Source organism: Caloenas nicobarica, chromosome 13 (assembly GCF_036013445.1).
Source record: "Caloenas nicobarica isolate bCalNic1 chromosome 13, bCalNic1.hap1, whole genome shotgun sequence".
In the NCBI taxonomy this organism is placed as follows: Eukaryota; Metazoa; Chordata; class Aves; order Columbiformes; family Columbidae; genus Caloenas; species Caloenas nicobarica.
The window spans coordinates 12,034,575-12,061,685 of NC_088257.1; the positions used below are offsets into that span (position 1 = coordinate 12,034,575).

The following is a 27,111-nucleotide window of genomic DNA, read 5'->3' on the forward strand; positions in this document are numbered from 1 at the left end:
GAATACCATAGGAAGGAAGGACAGTTTAACCATCATCCATTGCATCACAGTTTAAGAACAGCAGCAGACTACAGCTACATTAGGAAAGTTTGAGACATGATCCACAGATGCCTTGTTTACCAGCAAGATTAGAGATTACTGGTTTGAGAAGGGGAAAGTCACACTCCTTGCGCTGGCTCAAAATCAGCAGCGGATTGCCAAGTGTTTTCAGTATAAGCAGCAGTTATCACATGCTTTATACCTATACTAGCAAAATCCTAAAAGCTAGTCCAGTTTTGTTAGCCATTTTCACCTTCCAAGTGGAAACTTGGACGTGAGTAAGCCCTTCAAAAAGCATTGGATAACTGACCACAAATAACACTCAATAAAGTTTTGGATGTACATAGAGTCACAAGAGAAACCATTTTCATACAGAGAAGCTAACACATTACAAAATCATAGAAAAATGTAGGTTGGAAGCAATATCACACCGTCTTCTGATCCAACCCTGTCCTCCAAGTGAGGCTAAATTTGATACTATACCATTCAATATAACCTCTGTCAGTCACAAGCAAAGTGTAGGTAATTTACTCTTGTAACCACACACACATCACACCTATGCTTCCAGCATTCCGAGGATAAAAGCAAATATCAAAGAAGAGTTATGGCTGTTCCTTAAATGCTAGAATTTCACCAAGCTCCTTTACACAGCTGAGAAACAAAGAAAGAGAACAGGTGATGAATTCTAGAAACATCTTGCAAACTGAGTGTAAGTTTAAAAACAAAAAACCAAAAATACACAACCCTGAGTAACAGACATTTTTTTTACTGTTGAGAATGTATATCATAGAACATCAATACTTCTCTAGAACTTAAACTTTCCCCAGATAAGGACGACCAAACGTTGTCCCTATTTATTAAATGTAGTTATTAGTAAAAGAGAACTTAAGACCAGGATGAAGCGTGCCACATTTTTTCAAGTAAGACTTATGCTGTTTCCTTCTCACACCAGCAGATCTTGAACTTCAGCTTGAAACTACCTCTTTTTCTCCTTCACATCTTTCTTGGCATATATGGTTAAACACTAGACTCACCCTGTAGAGTTTATACCAACCATGCAAGTATACATAGACCAGTAGTTTCAATAAGTGCTAAAGGTAAATGATTTTAACATCTAAAAGACATTCTGCATATTAAGACAACACAAACTAGTGAATGGATGCAACAGTTCATTATTTATGCTTATTTTTTTGCTGTATAAAGTTCAATGAATTTGGAACAGCATAGGATTCAAGAGCCACTCAGAAAGAATGCTGTAACTGAAAACTGCTGCTATAAGAACTTCGAGCTCTCTGTAAAAGTTTATTTTCATCATATAGTTCACGGATACCTTGCTGCAGGAAGTGTTTCTTACCTTCCATAACCAAGCCCCAATTAAGATATAATTTCAAACACCTGTCTACTAGCAACACACGGGGCATCTTTTGGATATCTAAGGCCTTTAGGTCACAAAACAACTTTTTGCTCAAGAATTACTATGATCACACACAAGTCAGAATGGAAATAGCTTTGAGGAAAAAAAAAAAAAAAGGAAGACGTGTCCATCACATCTGTAGGATTAGAAGCAAAATTTTAATTACATGATAAAGCAATAGAAAGTCCAAGTCCTGACTGTCAGCAAAACAAGAGAACATAAATTTAATCCACCTCCTCCCCTTAATCTTTGGGAGGGGAAAGGGAAAAAAAAAAATTGCAGAAGTTATTATCCTCACTCCAGAAGAGCAAACTAAACCTAGGCGTTTTTCATCCTACATTTTAAGATTTACAAATGCTACGCTCATCAGATATTTCTTTATTGTCTACTTCCTCCAGGTGCAGAGCAAGATTTACACTAATTCTGAGCGAGCAGGTGGCATTAACACCTCCTATACCCTAAGCAAACAGAGTTAGACCAAGGCTGGACACACGCAAGCTTACAAGCCCTCTTTAAGTCCAATATCTAACGAGCAGTTTTTGATGACAATTTGTACAATGGCACAGAAAATTAATTACAGACCTGCATGAAGCCTCACACTATTCACTCTGGCAAAACAAGACAGCATTGCCTTCTGCCTGATAGCTGGCTGCATTTCCCAGCTCTCCCGTCAGCACAACTCCATCAGGTGCACAGGGAGGAACCCACACCAGAACCTTACCCTAGCATACAATAAGGCACTTAAAAGGTAATGGCAACAGCAGTAATAAAAGTTTAACAGCAGGATCACATTTTTAATTTGTGCAATAAGCCTTTAGAGTAACAGAAGTGGGATATATTCCTCTTTAAGTGATGATTTACTGTGTAAGAAATTGATTTGGGACTCAGTAGGTCTGGATTCCTATTTTCTGCTGATTTTCAAAACTTCCTGTGCAGCTGCTGACAGGCACACGAGACTGCCATTAGTACAGGCAGAGAAAATACTTCCTTACCTCAAACACATGTAGGAATAAAGTCCACTGAACACTGAGGTGCTTGTGTTCTTGTGTTATAAACTCCTAAATGGACATCCTATTTACAGGGGGTAGGAGAGGAAATCAGACCTTTAATACAAACACTACTGACTTCACATCAAAATCCACAAGAATAAAATGCAAAGTTGGTGCATCATTTCAATAATGGGAATAGAATTAGGAGAAAAAACAAAACCACAACCATTTTAAACCAGAAAAATATGGGGGCATTTTTGCTTTTCTTTCACCTTGAAGTTCAAGTAACATGACTTGAGAAGGCTAAAGAGTCCAGTGGATATGTTTTTAAAACAGTCATTAAAACTTATTCTTCTTAGCACTGTAGGGATGTAGCACCTCCATTGCCCTGGAGGGGAAAGCAGAAATTAAGATCCAAAAAGGACTAGGAATTTTCTTATGAGTATATGATGAAAACAGTATTAGCACGGGCAGCGAACACATCAGCCACTTTCTGAAGCAATTGAACAAGTAAATTCTAATACAAAATTTCATTTTTATTAAATAAGAACTGGCAGTCTAAAGAGATTGATCCCTTTGGCACTGGGAAAGTTTAAGGTTATTCTCACGTACTTGAGTGAGCTAGTGGAGACAGCCTTCAGTAACCACCTTTCTGCCATACTAGAAATCCCAGTGTTTTCATGTAAATGAATGCTAGCATTTAGGTGGTTTTGATTTAATCCTCACCCTTCTGTTTTCTTCTGATCCAGTGGAAAACCTTTTAATAAGAATTCCAAGGCCTGCCACAGATACAGAAGGAAGTTCATGAAATAAATTAATGTTCTACAAATCCACATGCTGCTACACAAGACAAAAATAAACAGATGTAAAGAAAAGCTAATGCCTAAGCAGTACTATCGTTCAGTCACCATCAAAGCCATAAAGTCTAGAATAAAATTTAAATCGGGCATTCATGTAACACTTGTTTTCTGATAATGCTTTAATTTCTTACAGGTAGCAAGTTCTTGGACTATTTCTAGAGTTCGCTTACCACTGCATTTCCTGCTCTGAGACATTTGAACAGAGACTCCTATTCATCTACAAATATCTACTTGTCACCAGCCAAATATTATAGAACTTACGTCCAGAAACTCAGTTTTTGTTGCCCAGGTACTTTGAGGAGCTTGGCTTTTAGAATTTAAATTTCATCTCCTGGACTCCCACAAAGCAAGCACCTCTGAAGGAAGTCCAAGATCATATCAACTGAGAGAAAGGAATAAGCGGTTCCACTGCATAAGAGTCTGGGAGTAACAGCAAAAGCCTTCATGTATCACTCATCCACAGTTCTTACTCTGAAGACTTGCCCCAGGGCCTGTGCTTAAAAACAGGGGAAACAGAGATGCAGCTTCTGCTGAAGCCTCAATGCAAAAGCAGCAGTTTGCCTGCTACAAATGATCTTTGCTGCAAAGTGCTACAGAAATCTGCTGCATGAGAGAAGGATCCTGAGTGCACAAGAAAACCTCAGGCAAATGAGGGGATGTTTGTGGTCAATGTGTGTTTAGTAAGATACGATCTCTTTCAGGAGTAAGGGAGAAGCTGATATTTTTATTCACGTCTATGGACCCCTAGAACTACAGAAGCACGTGCTCTGTCACCTTGCTAACCAGGGCAACAATATAATCTCTGGTACAATTTCAGACCTACAAAAGAACCAATGTTAACTAACATTACACTTCAGTTGTAATGCCTTCTGGCCTGCTTCAAGACATTAAATATTTCATACTAGGAGTACAGTTTGCAGATCACATTTTAGTATTTGGCTTCAGAAGACAAACTGATAACTTAGCATTTCAAACCACAAGAACCGACAAATTTAAAACTTACTTCCATGACATTATGCAGAACTTGGTTTTCAGGAAAGGTGTTCTGTTTCAAAAACCAACCAAGAAGCTAAGCCCAGGACAAAAGTTCTGGTCCCCAATACTTTTCTTTCTAGAAAGCATTGTCAATATTGATATTACAGGAAGTTATTAAACAAGTACTAGTAATGTAAAAGGGAGTGATAAAAGAGGTATGACTACACACGCAGCTTAAATTTGGGGGGGGAAATCACTGCATTTTTTGCATACCAACCATCTTAAATAATAATCCTGTTCAGATTTCACTTTTCTCTCATGTACTTGCATAGTCCTTATATGTTTGGAAAATGAACGCTAAGACGAAGAGCTATTTTCACCTGTAAATGGTAGACAGTTTATAGGATATACAGTATCACTGGTGACTTCTGCCTCCCAAGAACGTCTTGCTACAGGGAGGCAATGTAAAAAAGCAAGCCCCTAACCTCAGTCTGATGAGGCTTTAAGTTATTTTGTGACACATAACAGTTTCTCCCCTCAAAAAAAAAAAAAAAAAAGGGTATTTAGGAACCGTTAAACTTCACCCCATTCATTGCATACAAGGAGCAATCAGTACTAATAACTGTACTTCTGGACTGTAATAGCCTGGCTTGAAAACCATTATTCTGAAAGACTGCATGTACTGAAATACAAGGTTACCTTGGCAATGCAAGACACAAGCCAATAGGAAAAACAGACCTCTGGGTCTGTACGTTTGTTAAAAGAGCGGAACAAAAGCCAACATCTGTAGCTCACGTCCCTTTTTCCCCAGCAGACAAGGATGCTACAGGCCCGACGTGAATCCCAGCCGAGCCGAAAGGATGTGCCCATGTGCTGCCCACTCTCCCAGCTCCCCGTTTTCTCATTCCCCCTCGGGACCGCTGTTGTTAAGGGCACCAGCACCAGCCGGGCGGGCCGGCTGCCGCCCACCCCCGGGCAGGGCCCGCTCCCCGGTCCGGCGGTGAGGCCGGGGGCGGGCGGGGGGTGCGGAGCTCGGCCCCGGCTGGGGAGAGGGGCCCTGCCCGCCCCGCCGCGGTCCCTCCAGAAGGGTCGAGGAGGAGGATGCCCGTGAGCTGCTGCCTCCGTTCCGCGGAGAGGCCGCGCGGGCAGCAGCCGCCGGTCCCCAGGCAGACGCACGGCCCGGCCTCCCAGGAAGGGCAGGGCGAGGGAGCGAAGCGGAGCTGCTGCCGCCGCGCCCCGCGGCCCCTGCCCAGGCCGCTCCCCGCCGCGGGCCGAGCCCACGAACGCCTGGGCGGGGAGCGGGGCTCCCCCCGAGGGCGGGAGCGGCGCAGGGCGGCGCGGGCAGGCGGCTCCGGGCGAGCTCGCTGCCGCGGTCGCTGGGTGGGGGCTCGGGAGGGCTCCCCCGTGAGATCTCACCTTTTCGAGAGGTCCATGAGGACCCCAGAAAAAAGCTTCTCTCCCAGCCGGAACGAGACCACCAGGGCGTCCTCGATGATGTGATCCAGGGTGACCCGCACCTCGGAGCCGGGCAGCAGCGGAGCCTCTGTCTCCCCTCCGGCCGGAGCCACGGGCACCGGGGACTTGGGCTCGACAGCGGCGGCATCAACAGCATCCGGCTCCTCCTCCTCCGGCCGGGACGGCTCCTCCCCGGGCTCCGGCTCCGCGGAGCCCCCAGTAGCCGGCGGGCAGGGCTGCGGCTCCTCCTCGGGAAGTTCAGGGTGCCCAGCAGGCGGCGGGCAGGGCTGCGGCTGCTCCTCGGGCTCCGGGCTAAGCGCTCCCCGGTGCTCGGCCTGCGGCGAGCCCACCTCCGGGGTGGAGGGCGGCAGCTTCTCCGTCCTCTCGGCTTCCGGCTCCCGCGTCCCAGCCGGGCTCCGGGCGAGCTGCACAGGCGGCGGCTCCTCGGCCTCGCCGGGAGCAACCTTCCCCCCGTCGGCCTCCTCCCCATCAGGCACCACCGACTCCACCGCCTCGGTGACGGCAGGGAGAGGGTCCGCGCCGGCTTCGCTGCCCGGGATAGGCTCCATCTCGGGCTCAGCTTCGCCGGCCCCCCCATCGCCCGGCACCGCTGCAGTCGCTGCCGCCTCCGCAGCCATGGCCGCCATTTTCTCTGCTGCTTCACCGCCGCCTCCCTCCAGCAGCGGGATCGATAACCACGGCCTTCCCCGCCCGCCTGGGAAGGAGAGCCCGCCCCCTAAACTCGCATCCGGCAGCCTATTGGTGGACGCGGTGCAATTCTCTAATTCTACTGGAGAGCGGAGTAGTCCGTCAAACCCAGCGGAAACTTCTCGTTGGCCAGCGAGGGCTTCATTCAATGAAGAGCCGGGAAGAGGAAGAAGGGGTGTGGCTTAGTGCTTTACAGGCCGTTACAGATTAGAGAGGTTGGGCCTTTAGGGCTGTTCCGCCCTCTCATTGGTGGAAAGAGAAGCCGCTCCCGTAGGAGGCCGGTAATTGGCGGAGGCGAACGTCTGTCGGGGAGGCATGAGGCAGGGGCCGCGCGGGGTCCCGCACGAGCGCTGAGGGTGGTCGGGAGAGGGCGCGGGGGAAGATGGCGGGGGCGGGAGGGCGGCCCTCGGGGGGTTGGCTGGCCCTGGGGCGGCACCTCTGCGGGGAGAGGCCGGCCCTGCCTCCCGCCTTGTGCAGCGCCACTTCGCGGCTGTAAGCGGCGGGTGCTGCCGGTCGGTGCCGCCACCTGCCCCGCGCGGTGGGGGCGAGCGGGGCCCTCCCTGGGGAGCGGGCGGAGTGAGGAACTGTGGCGAGCGGGCAGGGCCCTGGCGAGAGGGAGAACGGGAGGAAGGTAGAGGGCCTGGTGTCTTTTGTGAAGCAAATCCACGCTTTAAAAGATTAAGAAGCATGAAATAGGTACATGGGATAAAGGGGAAGTGATGGGGAGAACCTGAGTGAACGTTCTCCCGTCAGATGTTCTGAATCAGGGACTTTTCCTCCCTGTGCGATCAGTTGTTCTTACCGTGTGGGCATTTTTTCCCCCCAGGTAGGAAATGTATCTCCTAAACAAAAGCTAGTATAAAAGGAAAGTTTTTAGTGTGTTATATGCATGAGTTTACATTTTGGGAAGCCACGTCCTTTGCAGAAAGGAGGGTTTGTTAGAAGGAGGGGTGGCCAAGAAAGAAAAGCGGGAGCAACTGGAGATAGACAAAAGTGATCTTAGAGCATGAATGGCTTTGTTCTTCCAAGTGCTGTTATAAGACATATATTGTTCAGCAACAAATGAATTTTTCTGAAAAGTAATAAGTAAAATCCATTAATTTTTCTTTAAAAATGAAATACTCATTTTCTTTCATGTTAGTGACTTTTATTGGCGAACTTCAAAGTTGCTACCAACCATATGCTTACAATAGAAACAGAGCTACACCCTGTGTTGTCAGGTAAAAACTTATGAATAATACGTATGAAGAACTAATGAAGTTTTTTCAAGAGGTATGAGAAAAAAATCCTTGATCAGATTTAAGGCTTGGTACTCACCTTTTCTCTCTTCATTGTAGGAAAAGAAAATTACGTGTAAAGCAATACAGTAATGTGAAGAATTTTTAGTGATAATAAATGAGCATGTGAAATAGTATTCTGTAACAGCAAAAAAGCTATGTAGAACTCTGTGCAAGTAAAACATGATCTTGCAAGCTGCTAGCTGTAGGATTTTTAGTAAGTCATAAAGGCATGATTAATCTGCTCTGTCCTGATCATAGTGGTTTGACTTACATAACAGACGTAGAAGCTCTTCCTTTTGTGTCTGATAGTGGTTTACCTTGCATGGTGAACATCGTATCTGCATTATTTGTGGTGAAAAGCGTGTAAGAAACATACGGGAACATCAGTAAGAACTAATAGATGCATTTCTGAAGACAAATACATTAGGAATATAGGTAAATGAATTTGCTAAATATGAAACTCCTTAATAGGTTTTTCTATGTTTTACCACCATGTCTGTTAAGTAAATGGTTTGTTAGTGTGGGTGGGTAGAATAGAATGTGTTTATTGGAGGAAGGAGTAGTAGATGCTGAATTACAAATTATTTTTTTTCCAGCCGTGCTTGTAGCTTTGGCAGCCTGTATCACAGAGAAACAGCAGATGGATTCAGCGTATGATCTGTGGCTTAAAAGAAATCAGATTTGGTAAGCTTTCCCCAAACTACCTACCATTAATATATCTGCATAAATAATTTTAAAACAATTTTGTTAGACCATATTTGTAAAAGATCTGTATTCCCTATCCTAAGGCCATAATGCTTTGAAAGATGGCAACTGCCTAGGAGCCCCTGTGGCTGAACATGTTTGCTGGAATTCTAGAGAATAATGAGAAGATTTGTGTTGCTACTGAGTTACCTTAATTTCAAAGCTATCTCTGTGCAAGGATTTCAGTTTTAATTCAGATCCGAGATTTCAGGTTTTTCTGTATGTTCTGCAAGGAGAAATGAATAGTGACTTCACAGAAGTTGCAAATGCTTCATAAAGAGTTTTCATCTTGAAGAAGCCTAGTATAAAATAAATGGTTGTAGGAGTGGAAGGACTCTGCTGTTCTTTCCACATTATTTTTCTTCTGTGTGACTGTGACAACATATGACATGTAGAAAATTAAGACTTGTTTCCCAGAAACTTTTTACCTTATTCAGATGAGTCCTAGGACAGATTGAAGAAACATATTAGTGAAGATAGCTCATACGTAACACCTGAACTGTTTTCACATTGCTCTCCTACGCAAAGAATTTCACTGTGGTGCTTGGAGGTGCTCCAGCTGTATTTCAACAGGAGACCAAACCATGCTCTGCATGCACAGGACTGTTCTGCATGTTCGAGGTGTGATCATCTTTTCAAATGCTGTTTTCCTTATTACTGTCTTAAGGTAGTAGTAACCTATTTGTTCATCCCAAAATTAATATTGTGAGGAAAAGGCATCACACTAGCTAGAAGGACTGGCAGGGTACAAGTATATGTATTGTCATATGTATATATATATATATATATTTTTTTTTTTTTTTTTTTTTTTAAACTCGGGGGGCATAGTACTATATTTCAAAAGCTTACAAACAGTTTTACTTGGAAGTTTGCAGAAGCAAAGTTGCCAGACAGCTTTCATGGTGGGAGGCCAGAACTGTCATGGTCCTTACTATAAAACAGCATGGCTTGTGTAGATACTTTGTACGGTTGGTGATTTTAATTGTGCTAGCTGGCCAGTTCAGCCAGGCGCAGTTCATTTCTCTGGTGCTGCTGTGCCATGGCATAGAAGGATGGCAGTAAATTCTGAGCCTACAAGAAATTACTAACCAATACAGAGAGACTACTTAGCCCTTGAGCTGATGGGACATTGAGATCCAATAGCTCAGCCCAGCAGGCTTTTTGTTATGTTAAATTTGGACTTATGTAGATGAGGGGTGTAAAATGGAAGATTTCCTCTTGCAAAACTTCAGCTCACTGAAATGCTCACTGAAATCCACCTTGCTTTTCAGTAGGTGTTGCTTGTGGCAGACAGGTACCATTAAAATGTTAACTGTCATCTTTTACATCTACTGGAGACCACAGCAACTCTTATGCTGAGCATAAGAAACAAACCCGGGTGTGTGGCTTGTTAACGCTCTGAATTGTTTCATTGCAACAACAGAGGAGATTATGTGCTTGACCCAAGCAGTTTAAGCTACTAGGGCGTCTTAAAATAGAATGTAAACAGCTCTTTTGCAGTATCTTTTGTAGTTTGTGTGTCGAAATGTGCTATATGTGCTTTTAAAAAGAGGTAAATAAGGACATTTATATACCACTCTAATGGCCAACAGAAATATGATGCCACAGGTAACCCTTAAATGAAAGTATACTGACAGGCATGTAGGTGCAGGATGAAACTTGTAAGTTTAACCAAAAAGTGCTTGCTATATAACTTTTTCCATCCTAAATTCATTTGATCAACATTTAATTTCTGTTTAATTTACATCTAGCCTGTAATCTCTTTAGGATACGATTTGTCTTTCTGTGGTTGGTTTGCATAGTGATTGGCATAGTTGGGGCCTTGTTTCTGTCCTGGAACCTTTAGAAACTGCCAAAATAAAATGACTGAAGTTAATGGAAAAAAAATGTACTAACACATTATCTGTAGATTAAAACAAGTCTCCATGTGTTCAGCCAGTGTCAGAAAGGACAGAAGTAGAAAAAAGAAACTATGAATTCAAGAGAGGAACTGATAACATTAGAGGGAATAAAAAGATGAGTTTGAAGGGAGGAAAAATGCTCTGTGAAGATGTGTTAACAGGGTGTTGGCAGCCTGGGTAGCTGAAGAAGTTGTAATAAGTTTGGGTTGAGTGAGAGAACGGATGTGATGTGGTTGCACGATGTCTGTAAGAAGTAGATATGATTGTATCTGTATGCACAGATATACACAGGTGAAAGAATGTTTCTGTGTGTATAAGCCGGGACACGATAAGGATCAAGTCTGGCAGACTTGACGTTAAAGGCCGGTGTTGCTCAGTATTAGTGATACTGATTTGTCCTGCCCTGACCAAAATGTATTATTGTGCTGACCTAACTGCGAATAGAAAATCTTGAAGTCTGTGAGGAGTCACAGCATGTGTTTCAGTTAATAAGAGCATTGGGTTAGGATGTGTATAGCTGAAGTTGATGCCCAGAGAACAATGTTACCGCTATGCATCAAGTTCCGTAGGAGTGCACTACCATGGAAGAGCCAACTTAAAATGCAAGGATGTAATGGAACAATATACATAAATGGAGTATAATCGGGGTTGCAGTAAAGGCTAAGTGCACGATTGCAGCATATCTACAAACACTCAGCTTCCTTTAAGCCAATTTAGCTACCAGTAAAGTGAAACTGTGATAGCAGTCTCCAAAGTGGGCTGCACCCTGGTAATTGCCCAGTAGCTGGAAATTGTGGTGGTGCTGGTATCCAGGCTAGCTGGATATGTATAAGTTCACTATGCCTGTTCATGCTGCAGCTCATCTGTCTTAGCATGGGGATATGAAAGCTCTGAATGACAGTGTGGATTTGTAGGGAGTGGTTATAGCAGCATAGTGGATATTTTTCCTAATATCTAGTCTGGGCTGTAAGAGTTTTGGATTAGAAGTTTACAATTTGAAGTTCTAACAACCTTGCTGAGACTTTGTGACTCCACACATTAAAGGCATTGTGGTTTATATGCATCCGCTACCTCCAGTCTTCGCTGGCTTTTCAGCAACAACACTGAGAAATAGCGTGCTACAGGAAACATCACGCTTTTCTCCCTGCGTCACTCTGAATCAGTGGCAATAGCTTCCTGTGACCCCACAAGTCAGGGTTAAGGGACCACAGTTTTATGCTGTGTTAATAAACCCATTTTAACATCATTCAGTGTTTGCAAGGCACGTTCTGCTACTGTTAGGAAATTTTCAAGGTTTTCCTATTTAAAAAGCAAAAGTGTAACCAATAAAAGCCAATGTATGTAAGCAATGCAGAGGAATATAAGCAAACAAACAAAGTGAAGATTTGGTCTTGATGGTAAGCGGCAGACTTACTGCTTCTATAACAAGTTAGGAAAGTAATGCTCTTAAAACAATTGTTAATTACATTTAGGCTGTTTTGAAACTTCATTAATGATTTATTACAGAAAATTGGTATGGAAAGAGAAACTAATCAGTCATTCCTGTAATGTTTGGTTACTGATTTTTGTAGCTATATGAATGTAGAGGTCATTTTGTTACATTTATGAATGATCATTAAAGGATTTGTAAAATCTCACTGCATGCACACAGGCCCCAGAAGTCTACCCTGGGCCTTGCCTGAATTTGAGTAGGAGATCCCTACAGAATGCTCACGTGATTTACTAATTGAGTCAGTAAGTCCTTCCCTGAATCAGTGCTGAATCAGCATCCTGTGCTGAGTAATGGCTTGCGTAGCAGAAGAGTTTGCTCACAGAAACTATTACAGAACAATTCCCTTTATGGATACTCTGTTCTGACTGAATAAGGCTTTCCAAAGTGAGGCCTTGCCGTGCAACTTGTGATTTTCATAGTGCAATTTTTAACTGTGACTGTCCTTTGCAGACACCCTTGCTGCTGTGGCCTGATGTCTTCAAGCTGCCCTTGCACCAGTAGAAATGCCCTTGATGCTTACTGGTGCCGCAGCTGTCAGTGCAGAGAGTCCTGCAGTTGCGCCAGTTCTAATTGCTAACTGATTATTTCTTTTACTTTGCATAGCAGAAGAAACAAATCCAGGATCTGTTGTAAGGGCCAGTCACTGCCAATACTGGTATGTTATATAGCCTTAGCTTGAGGTTTCATCCTTTGAATGGCTGCTTTGAACCTGAAGATCTGTTCTAGAAATAAACTCACTGTTGTCTATTTTAAAGTAATTGTCCAAGAATGAAGAAAATTCCTCCAAGGAAGCTGTTCCAAAATAGGGATTGGGGAGTGGCTCTTGGAGTGTTCCTGAAGTAGTCTTTGACTGGAAATGTAAACCAAGCAACTCTCCTGGTACTTTTTCCAAGAGTTAGGGCATTAGTCTTGATGACTTAGATATTTTCTTTTCTGTGGTGCTATGGTTTGTGTGGAGTGTTGGTCCCCCCAGTTAAATTGAATGCAGTAGCCTTAGGTTTTAAGTTGTGGTTGAAAGATGTTAAGTTCTGCTCTGGAACAGGGTCGGGTTTTAGTGACTTTCCTGTCTGAAGGGAAGATTTAGAAGCTTCTCTTTGGCTTTAATTCCCTGTCATCATATCCTCTTTTATATACCGACAGGTACAGAATCAAGCCACGATAATGATGTTTTTTAGAATCACTAGGATATTTCTGAATCACCCAGAGATTAATTTGTAAAAATGGCAGGTTCTGCAAGATTATGTGTTGCTTTATATCTTGGACAATATAGACCAACTTCTTAGGATCTATGTCCTCCTTCCTCAGCTCCTGAGTTCCAGTCAAGGATGTCTAATTTAATGAATTCTGTCTGTTATGCATGGACTTTTAGGTATTCTTTAGGATGAAAGGGCCTATTCGTAGCTAAGACTCTGTAAGAAATTACATTCTAAGCTCTAGTTCTCTCTCATTACTTTGGCACGCCTATGGGAGAGATTTCTAGATTTGTGTGAAAAATATTAAGGGAATAAATGGAAATTAGAGAAGGGTTAATTTATCAAAAGCAGAGCACTCTGTAGCTCTAAGTCTCAATCATTCCTGTTGGCAAAATAAAATTGCAATGCAATTAAATGTCAACAAGTTGTATTTCAAGTAATGCAATATATCTTATGAATATTTGGTCTGTGAGTTTCAGGATATCTCCTTGGAAATGGAGAAATTTGTATAGCTAAAGGTACGGAAAATATGGTCCTGAAAAATGCAACCAGATACTTAAATGCTATCTAAACAAATACATAATAAGGGACAAAAGATCTGTGTGCGAACTTACTTTTGGCACTGTCTGACTCCTCTATTCTTACCCATGCAACTACTGTCTTGATTTTTTTTTTTTTAAATTAATGTACAAATACAATTATTTTGTCTATGAATACTTCATCTTGATCCATTAGTTTCTGTTCAGTCTCCCTTAATTATTTAGTAATGCTGTTTGTGAGAAAGCTCCTTGGAATGCTTGTGGCAAATAAAGATGGCAATAAATATTAGTCAAATATGTGGCAGAAATATGTTTAATATGAATTTAAAATGTTAGAACTATGAAAGATGAGTGTTTTAAGTCTTATATAAAGAGAAGAACAAGAAAATGTAGTATACAAATATTTCCTGGAAATTTCCAAGTAACTCAAATATTTCAAATTCTGTTTAGCTCGCCAATAGTTTTTTAACAGTTTGTATGTTTGGTTATCTCTATCAGATCACATCCAACTTAATTTTCTTATGGAATGAGCACAGCAACTCTACTTCTTTGCACCAGAAAATGGGAGCTGGAAGTATTTGGGCAACACCTCTGAAAACCGTATTTACTATTTACTGATGGTCACCTGTGTTTTGGGAGAAGAAACTGTACTGAATGTCAACATACCTGGAAAAAGAAATAATCAGATAATAGTTGGTATTCCACTGAAACATTAGACTTACAATTAGAAGTACTAAATCTTGTTATGTAACAAAGGATCCTGCACATCATTTTATTACTCTTGTTTTAAAGTATCTGACATCATATCTGTTGCCTAGGGTTCTTTGCTGAGTATTTTGATTTAATATTAGTTGCTTGCAGAGTGTCAATTAGGTGTTCAACAACAATGAAAAGAATTATTTAAGAAATCTTTACCTGCTGCAGGTAAAGAAGTATGTAGGAGGTTCACTGTCCTTTTGAAATCTGAAGTGGAGTACATTTATGTTCAAATTTGTGTTTAATGAAATAATAAAGAGGCAAAGATAGGCACAAAAAGTGTCCTATTTGGATAGGGTAGCCAGAACTCTGACGGTTGGATTATGTTTGACTTTGTGAGAAAACAGGCAATCAGTCAGTTAGTGTTGTGTACATGTCACAGAGGGGACAGAAAGAGTCAGATGGAAGTGGAAAGAATGTTTTCAGAAGGACATAACTGTCAATTTGTTTTTCTCTTTTAGCTGATGTGAGGCTGAGTATTGAAGTTTTCTTTTGACTTAAGACTGAACTAGATGGGAAAAACCCCACCTTGATAAGCAAGTTGAAAAGAAGATTGAGAGTTTTACTTGCCTTCTTGATTTCTATTTCTTTCTTTTACTAAGCCCGTATGCTACCTAATTCATCTGGGATTTGTAAACTAACTTGTAAATTATATGGGCATATAATTAAGTAACACTGGTTTAACACCTTGCTGGTGTAATCCAAGTTACTGTAGCAGCCTGTATGAATCCAGTCCTAGAGTGAACCATTACTTTAAGCATTGTTTCTCTTCTACAAGAGAAAGTCCTACAAATCCTCACAAGGGGGTGTATTTTACTGCTGTGTAAACTAATATTATTCATTTTGTGACAGAGAAGGGCTGAGACTCAGTGTCTCATGCAGCAGTTCAGCTGACTAGTTGCAATGTGTTAAGCTGCTGGAAGTTGTTTGATTATGGCCGTTTTTAAATGGTTTTATTTAGAAGGGACCAAAGTGCACTAAGTGGAAGTATTGTTGAAAAATTTCTCGGGGTTTTCCATGTCATTACTAAACCTTTCCCCAAAATTATTTTTGGTGTTGAACACATGCGTTGCTATGTATAGTATTATGGAGTTAGTGTAAACTATGTGAACATTTACCTTTAAATTATACACAATGTGCTTTTTTGCAGAGCGGAACAGGATACATCTTCCTTTAAAGATAAGCATTGTTTGTTTGGTTGGGTTTTTTTGTGATATGAAAAAGCAAATTAATAAATTCTCGAAGGATTCCTCCTTCATAAATGTTAGTGCTTTGGATACACAGCAGATAAGAAACATTTTGATGTCTCTCTGTTAAAGCACTGACATCCAAATACAAGATAAGTTCTAAGGTGTGATGAATGAACACCTCCTTCCTTCAGGGTAAGAATTAAACCCATTTACTAGAATGTCTTTATAGGCATTTAGGGCCTTTGAAAACAGACCTTAAATCAGTTGGTGAAAATCCTCGATGTAATGGTAATTTTGAAAATTTAGTCACATGGCAAATCATTGCCAGTGATGTGAGCACCACCATGTCCTTGTAACCGCCAGAGGCAGCGGCTCAGTGGGCCTGAGAGCAGCTCTCTCAAATCGATGGCTTCAGTTCATGTCTGCTGAGCATCAAAGACCCAGTTCGTTTCTGACAATTAAATGGAATCCTTTTATTTCTGCATTCATACCTCTTCCTCATTAATAGCTCTTATTTCATCTGGGCTTTTGTTCTGTCTTGCTTGCTTTGGCATAAATATTTCTCTTAGCCATCTATGGGAAAAATCATTGAACAAGATAATCTTTTTCTATATGAATATGGTTTGATCCAAGTCTCTCAAGTATATTTATTTTTCTTAATTCTTGAGCTGTTTATTCACACTATCCCTTTTATACAATTATTTTTAATTTTTAGTGCTATTATTAATTATCTTTCCTCCTTTAAATATTGTGTTGAGCTGGCACTTACATTGCTTGTTAAAACCGCTGGCTCTTAAAGTGCTTTACAGAACACTGACTTACATAATCCACATTCTTTAAAAGAGAGCGAAAGAAAGAAGGAAGAGGAGGATGATTGTCTTAAATTAATACTCCCTTCATTCTGCCACACCAGCTTGTCTGCTGGCCTTCTGTTAAGAGCTAAGATGAAAGCAAAATGATCAGTGGGTAGCTGCAGTCACATCAGCACAGGAAAATTTTACATGGGAGTATGCGTCTCATGATGGATCCAAATTCAGCCTACAACTGTTGATCAGATACCAAGATCCTGAACATTGCATGGTTACAGAGAGTGAGTTGAACATCACCATCCATTTCATTTCAGAGAACTGTCTCCATCTGAAAAGATGCCTCCTCTTCAGGACACAGAGCCAGTCAGTAGGAGATGGTGTCACCTGAGCTTAGCCTATGAAGCTGTGTTAATTAAGGGACTTGTGAGGAGGGAACAGCTGTTTTCCTGCAAAGGCACTTGTATATTAACGTGTCTAAAAGGTTGTGGATTGACATTGGTTTATGCCTAGTCCTTGCCCAGTTCAGGAAAGCAGGACAAACATGCAACTGCACCCATCTCAACATATGGACAGACCCACAGGTCAGTAAGTCCTCTGGCAGGGATGGAACATACTAGTGCTGTAAAGAAACTTATTTTGTGGATGGGCAGATGATTTGTTTTGCAGGACCATGAAATTAGAATATTTTATCAGATGTTAAATGAACAAAAGATAAAATCATAGATGCATGTGAGCTCTTTCAGATCAGATACCTGTTATTAGGAGTAGACTTACCACAGCAATGAGTTCAGTATAAATAAATATCCAAGCTTTTGTACTGTAAAGTTGTTCCCAACAGTATGACCTTCCAAACCCTATTCTGGAAATTATTTCTTGATTGATTCAAGTCATGAAATCTCATGGTTACTGTGGCATCTTTGTAAGAAATATGTGTAGAGTGTTTCAAAAGTTGAAAGGAGAAAAAAAATGCTTAAGGCAGGACTGGCATTTGAAGTAAGAGAGCCTGTTTGGGCTTCTGAGTATTTCCCAGTTTGGTTTTTTTTTTTCCTGACCTGTTCCTTTGTTCCCTTATTTCTAGGAATATGCTAGCCAGTTAATTTCACCACTATTTGAATGAGAAGAAAGTTATGTACACGTCTTTGTTTTATGTGTAAAATTGTGCCTCAGTCTTCTCTGCAGTGTTTTCTGTGTACTTGTGTATGAATGACAGGAACTTCATGAGCTCTTGTTTTCTGTGGAAGTGCATGAGCAGGCAGCACATTGCTCTCTTCCCAAGTAATGTATGGTAACTATCCCTTCAGCTCAAGGGCTGCTCCACAGATGCATCTCACTGATTTGACACAAGCTACCAAACAGGGTTACAGAAATGGAAATGTTTATTTGGACAGTATATTGGCCAAGGGTTGGTTTGTTTGATTTTTTAAAAACGTTTCTTCCAATTAAAGTACTTTCAAAAATGCCAATTGCAAGGTACATGGAGATCTCTTTATATGTTTGTATGGTAAACAAAACAATTGGGCCCAACCTTGGTTGTGACCTTTACCTCCCACTGTAACACAAATAACGATGCGGCTTTTCCTGCAGTACCAGGAAGACTATTTGTATCACATACAAATGTGTTGCATTTTATTCTCCAGCCCATATTATAACTGCAGCATTGTTCCTATCCTGATCCCTGCCTGCCTCCATGCGAAAACACCGATCTCAAATTAATGGCTATATTGTTGAAGAAATAGTTGGTTTGGCATAGGCTGTGGGTTGAAATGCATATGCCACTGACATGCCTGTAATGCATGGGTGACATTCTCACTGGAACTGGGATAAATTGGGAGACCTAAGCTCAAGTGTAGGTGAATTAGCATGATAATTAATTTATCATAAAATTTCTCGTAGAAGTCTTCTGACCAAATTACAAAAGTCTCTTTTGCCTGAAATAATTTGTCAAAGCAACTCTTTAGTTCTTTGGTTGTGGAAACACACTAGTGTTTCTGGCTTGTTCTATACCTGTAGACAAACTCTGTTGACCCCAAGATCAAGAGAACAACTGTTGAAGTGGTGGCTTTTTCTTACCTGTGGACCCTGGAGATAAGTTTCATGTCAAATAGAAGGAACAGGAATGGTAAAATACTGACCTTAAATACTTACAGAAATGAGAATCCTACACAGTCTGTTCTCATGTAGGTTTTTGGGCTGACAGAGCTTAAGAAGATGGGACAATAGAGGAAAGAGAATTGAGTAGTAATCATTTGGAACCATTGGACTTCCCGAGCTGAGGCAAGCAGCTGCCAACGCATCTCTGACACTGTGTCCTTCTCTTTGTTACTTATTTGTAGCCTCAGCTTTCCTGGCTGTGAAATAAGGACAATAACTTTTCATTCACAGAAGTGTAATGTGGTTTAATTATAGTAAATGTTTAAAAACAACTTGAGGATGAAAAGTGCTGTGTAACTGCTAAATGTTGTCCTTGACAGAAACACAGTAACCAATCCTTGACAGAAACACACTAACCGGATGATTAGTCTTTCAGATGCATCTAGTTATTGCATAAATTAAAAATTAATTTCTGTCTTTAAGAGTTATTGACACATTTAGCTTTCTCGCTAATTGGTTTACACGACCAATTGGATGTATTTCAGTAAAATGTCTGGTGAAGGCAAATGTGTTTTCCAGCTAGACAGTGCCTTACATGCAACATTTATATATGAATTGGCTACAAATCAGAGCTAAGCATCGCAGTAAGGTCAACAAAATAGAACAAATTTGTATTGGGATTTTCTAGGTAGATTTCAAAAGCGGGCTTATAATTGGCAGTCCCTCTCGAAGTCACCTTACCTTCACGGTTTACCTGAACAAGAGTAACTTTCATCTCACATCCTTGTCTTGTTGTCCACATGCCATTCATAACTTCTGCGTTTTGTAATCAGATCTTTCTTTGAGTTTATTATCTGCCTGATGTTTTGAAAGTCATAGAATGGAGAGACTGTGGATTCCACACTAACTTGGTTCTTTCTACCTCTCTTGTGATACAGCTTTGAAACCATTCAAAGGGGAGCAGTGTGGCATAAATGACAATGTAACCAAGTTTTGCAAGCCTTTCCCCTACCTCAAAAAGGCCAAACAAAAGTATTGAAAGCTTCCACACGCCACTCAGTTAAGCTCTCAGTTAAGAACAGCAACAACCACCAACGAAACAAAAAACAACCAACAAAAAAACCCAAAACAACTACAGAACCAGCTGGTGCTGAGGTCTGCAGTTCTCCTGTGTGTATGTGAGGGGGAAGCCACTCTGAGCTGGAATCTTCCCATACCATATAATCACATCAATATAAAGATATTCAAGATAATATTCATTACTGATACAATTCCACTGACTTGTAAATCCAGTTACACTGGGGATGAATTTGTCCCTCATGGTGTCTGCAAACACACACAAAAACACAACAGTTGGAGAGGCCATGGCCTATTTGTGTATTCTATTGTCTCTGTACCCGGTATGCACATTTCTTCTCTTTATCAGATGCTCTCTCACTAGAATTAGAATAAAAATGCAGTTAGCCATTTTCAATGCCAGACTTTTTTCCTGGAGTTTTTTTTCTGTTAACATTTTGCTAGAGGATTCATTCTTATTCATTCTTTATCTGTTTCTCTTTTCTTTCTGCCTTTCCAGAGTTCCTTTTTATCCACCCTCTTACTTCCTCAGGTCTCATCTGACATGCACAGTTTACCTAGTCAAGAAACACTGTCATCACAGACAAGTATTTTCAGCTCTTCTCATCTTGAAAATGTACCTCAGACTGTATGTGTCCCTGTCTATTCTGTGTGGTTTTGTGTTCTTGATAAAAATAATTAATGGTACCTAGTGTTTAATAAAAATAAGTTTATCGTTAATTTTAAATATCACAGTTATTGAGACAGAATATAGGGAAATAAGCTACAGAGATTGCTCTCAGTCATCCTTTTGGGGAGGGAGTTGGAAGGGGAGAGTTGTGTCCATATGTCCTCACTTTCTTTGGAAGACAGTACAAATTCATAGCTATTCAAATTAAGGTTCTTCTTACCCTTTTACTTTCTTCCCCCAAAATGAGGACTAGCTGAGGACTTGTTTGCCGTCTTGTCAGTAGCCTAGGGGTATGCAGACAGCATTCAGCAGCTGGAGCTGAGTGCTCTCATCCCACCTCATCTTTAACAGTGAAGTCAATCTTGCAGAATCTCTTTCTTTCTTTGTCATGTGCTGAGCAGCTTTTCATTTGCATCAAGAAACGTGTGGTGCTTGGAGTTCCAGGTGGGAAATACCTTCCTTCACCTAATAAAGGATAGCTGTGCTATAACATTGTGATGTCACATGCCTTAATTCCATCAGCAATTTTGTATTTGTGCCACTGTCTAACCAGGCTTGGTTAGCCTGGAGTTGTAGAGACCTTTTTTTGCTAAAACCTTACGAGCATTAAGTACGCAAGGAAGAAAATGTTGTGCTGCTTTCAGGACACAAACATTCCCCTGTGTATTGACAGTGAAATATGCTTGGCATGCAGTGACTTTCAGTGCTCCCTGAAATAAGAGCATAAGAGGCACAGTCTGGCCAAAAGACTGCAAAGTTCAATCATTAACACAGTGAAATGACAACATGAACGTTAGGTCCTGATTATGAAGTTCCTGATTATCTGCAATTCTAACCACTCTAATTCTTTCTAGCTCATAACCCATTTTGTTCTCTTCAATATATCACATTCTGTTCTCTTACAGATCTTTTTTCTTGTCAGCACCTCATGTTCCATTTTCTTGTAGACCTTAAGTTGTAGCACCTTTTGTGCTCAGTGTATTTCAAAACAATGAAAAGTGTATCACCTCTATTGTATTCATATCTGACACACATTTTCTTACCATTACCTGATCTAATTCCAGGTAGTATCAATTTATGGAGTATTCAGCCTCAGCCTGTCAGAGCTCATCAGCAATACCCAGCATGGTCCTTGGCAATTCACTTTGATAAAGTCAGGTCATTTTTTAATTGCTCTTACCAGGTTATTTCATAACTTCTAACTCTGAGAAAACACCATTTGCAATTGGTTTGCACATCAAGAGAAAGAATTCTCCAAGCTAAGAGCTTGCTCTGTTGTCTTTCAAGGGTGCGGCTTGGTTGTCAATGGTTGGGAAATTGTGTTGCCCTCATTCAGAGACTTCCTTTATCAAGTCTTATAGCCGTAGAAAAAACATTCTATCATCCCCAAAGTAAATAGGCCGTGGTTCTGATACTGTAATCAATAAACCGCTGTGGTTTGTTGTGTCAGGGTAAATACTTGGCAGCTGGTCCACAAAACCATGTCAGAGATGACTAAAATAAGAGACTTGATTATCCTGTCAGTGAAAAGGACACATGGTGATCAGTGGAAAAATTTGCAAGATGGTAGATGTTGCTTGTCCAAAATTTTCCAGAATGTAGGTTTGGAGTGACGGAGTCAAAGTGGAAATTCTAAGAAATCCTTTTTCGTTGGTCCTGTCACAGACAAGTCCATGAAATTACAAATGCCAAGATATAACACCTCTGTCACTGTGTCATTCAGCCTGTGTTTGGCCATGACTTCTACATATCTACCTATTGAGAACACTAAGGCAGAAAACTAATATAATTAGAACTTATCTTGAAAATTTGCAAAATATTGTTTATTCCTTTTAACTGCACTCTGTAAGACAAGACTGATTGGATCTTATGTATGAGCTCCTGCATTTGTTGTTTGTCATGATCATTGTCTGTGTTCTACTTGACAGTTGAAGTCAATGGAAGTTCTGCCAAAGCGTAATGTGCAGAGCTGGATTCTCGTTTATATTTGGCGAGAGTTATTTTGTTAGCAAGAATCCGTGAAGAGTTTTGACAGGCGATTTTGGGACATTGAACAGGGTTTCAGAGCAGTTCAGTGAAATTTGAACTGTTTTATTATGGGGGTGGGCATTACAAGGATCTAAGCAGGAAGGCTGTGTTGTCTCACCGAATGTTTTTCCCCACATCGCGCAGTTCTCTGGAGCTGCACACAGCCCTTGGGCTCTGACAGCAAGGCTGAATTCAGGACTTTGTTAATGTGCCTCTGTCAGAGAGCTGGAATGGGCTTGTTCAGATTTTTGCAATTCTTCCATTGGTCAAGTGACTTCTAAAGCTGCAAAAGCCCAATTTTTATGCTATTGTTGAAGTTATCAGGAATGCTTGTATTTTTATCATGTACCAAAGTCCTGTCTTTTTTTCTGTCTGATTAATATCAAGTCTTAGTGTGGAATTTACTGAGGCTGTATAGTATTTTCTACAAAGGTTCTTGGGGTATCTGTAGGTCAGGAGTTTCAAAACTGTAATTAAAGCACATAACATATTTTCTAGGCAAATGCTCAATGTCACCACATTTTGTGGTTTGTTTTTTGTTACTGGCTAATTTAAATACTAGAGAATAAGTTGAAGTAAAGTAATATGCTTGCCTTAGGGAAGGAAACTTGAATAGTAGCTACTGCAGATTCTTAAATGAGAGTAGAATGCATGAAAATAGCGTACAATGTTTAAACACATGATGTTATTTCACCGCAGTAATAGCAGTAATGTCAGATCTTGAATTACGTATGAAGGACGATGCAGTATTAGTATCTTTTATAACGCTAATTCTCTTATTTCTACAGTTGTCTGACTGAAACTCTCCCCACCCCCCAGCAAATAATAAAAAGAAAAATGCAAGCCTTCAACAACTATTTCGCTATCCTTGTGAGGAAAGATGTTGGTGTAACTATGCTGCATTTCTCTATAGTTGTACTAATCTAATTCCCCGTGTGAAAGCTTATCACAGAATAAGGGCCAAGTCTGCAGTACCAAGGATATGCTGATGTAGCTGTGTAGCAGTTTATTTTAACAGATGGAGTTCCTTCCTACTACAGCTAAAACCACCATGCTGAATAGTACATACTCTGCTAGGAAAAGATACCTTTGCCAGCCTAAATTTATTTCTGTTCACTGTAATGGTTGGTTAGAAGTGTGGTTGTTTTTCTTCATGCTTCTAGTAGGCATAGGCTGCAAAAACATTGAGAACTGATTTAAAAATGCATTTTTCCTGGCATAGTTTATACTAGCTTGAAAAATAGAGAAATTAAACTGCAATAGAGATAACAGAGATACTTCATTCTGAAAAAGGACATATTAATGACTGCTTTTTTTTGCAAGATTATAGGATTTCTCTATTTAGACTCAAGCTAACTAATGGAATAAAGAGAGGGGAAAACCAAATGAACTGTACCGTGTCATTCTATTTATTATGGGGGAAAGACTGAGCATGATTTAAAACTGCAACACTGCTTCCGAGCAATCTGCATTTTATACAAGGTTCATTTTTTGTGTGTTTGTGTTCTGCAGTCTAGATAATGAATGTCGGAACACCACTGGCACTTGGTATTACTTTCACCCCACTGCGATTACTCCATCGGTTAGATGTTATGTTTACTGAATGTTCCATCACTAGTTCTTGTACTTCAATCTAGTATATGTCTGGGGGTGGTCAATTTGTTCTGCTTTGGCATCCATTTGAATGACAAAAATGTTCTTGATTTTCATGATGTATCCTATCAAGTGACACATTCTGTATTAAATAAGGTATAGTGAATCATGCAATGCAATGGGGTCTGTGTCCCAAAAAAATCAACACAATTACATCATGCCGTCTCTTAAAGATAATGGAGAAGTTGCAGTTAGGATTCTGTATAAATGCTAAAGCAGTGAAATATCTTAGCAATGCAGGGGAAGGAACAGAAGGAGGAAGGAGCAAATATCCTCTCTGAGATGAAGAATCAAAGATACGAAAATCAGTATTGTTTAAAATTCAATAATGGGAATATAAGCAATCATCACAAAGCACCCTCCATACCTTTGAGGAAGATGCATTTAGGAGCAACTTCTGATCTGATGCATTTTTGTTATAACATGATTGATATAGTTATTCAGTTGCCTTGTGCTATCAAATTACTTTCACTGAGGCTCTCTTGAAAAAAGACAGATAGATATGGTTTTTTTAGATTAGATGTCTAAACTACTGGTGGCTCCAGAAGAAAAATTACCTACCTAAACTTTAGTGTTACTCTGAGTAACAACTTTTTTCCCAAAGGGTTGCCCTCATGCAAAAAGTTAGGAAGTTAAGGTCCTTAAAATGAGTAAACAGCAATCATTTGGCATTGATGCCCTTAGCTGATGAGATGCTGCAATCGAATTGTAGACAGGTCAAATTCTGCTCCTTTAGGATTTTTCTAAACCTAAATCAAATCCATTACTTGTTTTTCAATAGAAATTTTGTTTTGATTTTTTAGTAAAGAAGCATTGATAGCTCTCACACAATAGCAGCACCATATCAAATGTTGAACAGAAAGGAATGAATCAGAAAAAAAACCCCACTGATTTTCACAGCCTAAGCCTAGAGATGGCATGTGTCACTAACTGCATGTAGGTAGTACATTAGACTTTAATATTGTAGCATTTTTTGTATTTTCAATAATCCAACTTTTTTGTCGTATTTTTGTTTGTTTGCTCGGTTTTGAGCATTATGTTCCTTGATCTCTGCTTAGGCAAAACTCCCATTAATTTCAACAGGAGTTTGCCCAGCAAAGAATCAAACAAGTGTTCAGTGAAGCCCTTGGAATTTTGCCTGATGTTTTTCACATGGCTGTGTCCCTTAATGCATGTTTAATAACCTGGCCTACCCTGTACTTGCAGGCATAGAACAGACTTTGCAACTGTCTCATGTATGAAATATGAACATTTTAAATGCTTACGTAAGCCACTCTGTTAAAACAAAATACTATTTTCTAGCTCAAAACTGATGTCTATTTTAATACATTATAATTGAGGAAATTTGATACTATTTTTCTGTTTTTTCATCATGGGTTCATATATATGTATGAATGGGTTTCTTAAATTTTACCTCTGTGGTATAGTGAGATTTTTGTAATTGTAAGGGCTTTTTCCTCTATGGCATAAATTTAATATGAAAGGGATCCATGATATTCGTTATGTTTTTGCCCCAGAAAAAAATCATATTGGCTAGTTGATAAAAGCTTGGACTGGTGATGGACCAGATAAATACTGCTTCTGCATTCAGATTGGAGGCCAGAAATTATTTGTCACATCAGTGGAGAGACTTTGACTATAGTTTTGCTTGTTCTACACCAATCTCAATTTGATTCTGATGTCACTCAGGGTGAGTCAGATCTGGTCAAGCCAAAATAAGTTCTTGAGTCCTTCCCAAATGATGGAAAAAATGAGTCAATTCCGACAGCTAAGCATGTAGAGCCCATCATTATAGGCATAAAGCAACCACAAAGCTTTATACAGTTCAGTGGGAGAGAAGGTCCACCCAGTGAGTCAAGGTTGAATATAACTGGATTTCAGGGCTCTTCTGTTCGCAGAGCTGATGAATGGCCAAAGAGAGGTATGAGAGAGAGGAATGGGGAGGAAAAATGGACCAGTACTTGTGTTGTGTGATTGGTTTTGGATTAATGTAAAGCAATACACTCAGAAGGGAATAGGTTTGAGATGTGGCTTGGACTTGAACATTCTTTTGCAGAGAGACTGGGATAATTAACAACATGGAAACAGACAGTGGACTTTAAACTCTGAAGACAGGTGATGAGGCTGTGACACATCTTGCACAGTGAGAACATAATTCCTTGCATTCATTAGCATTTTTGTTGCCAACTGTATCAGCCTGAGTGCACATATTGCAATTAATATCTGTGCTTTCTCAATAGTTCTGGGAAAATCTGTGCTACTGTCATATACCACAGGGAACAGTTACTATTTTGCACAAACTGCTGTTAGCTGTGGGAAAACTTCTCATGCAGAGACCTAGAAAACAGGAGAATGTGATATAACAGAGTAACGCATAAAAAGCCATGTTTAAATATGCTTTCTTTTTCGATAGTAGTGCTTTCTGGTTGTTCACGATCATAGGCAAAATACAGTGCACGTGCTAAGTCAAGAATCAAGAAGAGTTACTATAATACAGAGTTGGGTCTATGAGCGTGGTTACAAAATTTGGTGAAAATTCCTTATATAAAGGCAGGACCTCAATGATAATTTTAATTTACAGTCAGTTATGTACCAAGACAAAATCCTTTCCTTTTAGCTCTTTTCTCCTCATTTGTAGCCTATTGCTGCTGCCTCATTACTACCCTGTTCTTTGCTAGTGCAGTAAATCTGGAGACCTAATGGTGCACAAGCCCCTTTGAGGACAGCGCTGACTTTTAAAATATTAATTTCTATGCGGATCAGGGATATCCCAGTCTGGCTGTAATCAGCAGAAGAAGCAAGGAGACAAATAATCGCCGAACATGACTGTTTAGGGAGCAATTTCTGTCAAAAAAACAATCAGCAGCAAACGTGGATATGAGCTGGCCTTGCACCCCCAAGCACAAGTAAGAGTGATGTGGGCTTGTTTGATAGCCATAGCAATGTAATTGCTGCTTTCTATTCCTCCATCCTCTAGCCAGCTGCTTCTCCTTCACTGTGCTGAAATGCCTGTTGTTTCTCTCTGCTGAGTAATGCAGGGCTGGTGAGAGGTGCCAGACTGACCGCAGTGGGATCTGCGCTGCTTTGTTTGTGACCAGAGTGCAGGTAAATCAGGAGCCCTGACAGTGCCCCTTGCTGTACTGGGGAGACGCAGCCCTGACCTGCAGGGACAAATCACAAAGCAGAGGATCCTTCAGGGCAGCTCAGTTCTTGGTTTTTCTTTTGTTTGTCAAAATGGTGCCAGCTGT

The 27,111-nt window shown here is 40.6% G+C and overlaps 2 protein-coding genes across 5 annotated transcripts in view; one reads left to right on the forward strand and one right to left on the reverse strand.

Annotated features, from left to right (window-relative positions):
* The window catches only part of PWWP2A (PWWP domain containing 2A), a 30,960-nt gene extending 24,541 nt beyond the window's left edge, over positions 1 to 6,419 (reverse strand). For both annotated transcript variants that reach the window (XM_065644401.1, XM_065644400.1), the window contains exon 1: positions 5,694 to 6,419. In XM_065644401.1, the coding sequence (XP_065500473.1) occupies positions 5,694 to 6,379 (686 nt within the window). In that variant the 5' untranslated portion in view covers positions 6,380 to 6,419. The remainder of the gene's footprint in view (positions 1 to 5,693) is intronic.
* A 334-nt stretch (positions 6,420 to 6,753) lies between these two features.
* The window catches only part of FABP6 (fatty acid binding protein 6), a 41,552-nt gene continuing 21,194 nt past the window's right edge, over positions 6,754 to 27,111 (forward strand). Inside the window, exons 1-2 of one of the 3 annotated variants that reach the window (XM_065644328.1) lie at positions 6,754 to 6,796; positions 8,317 to 8,404. In XM_065644328.1, the coding sequence (XP_065500400.1) occupies positions 8,374 to 8,404 (31 nt within the window). In that variant the 5' untranslated portion in view covers positions 6,754 to 6,796; positions 8,317 to 8,373. Of the gene's footprint in view, positions 6,797 to 7,579; positions 7,661 to 8,035; positions 8,156 to 8,316; positions 8,405 to 27,111 lie in introns of those variants that run through there. The other 2 variants (XM_065644326.1, XM_065644327.1) reach the window with 2 other exon arrangements.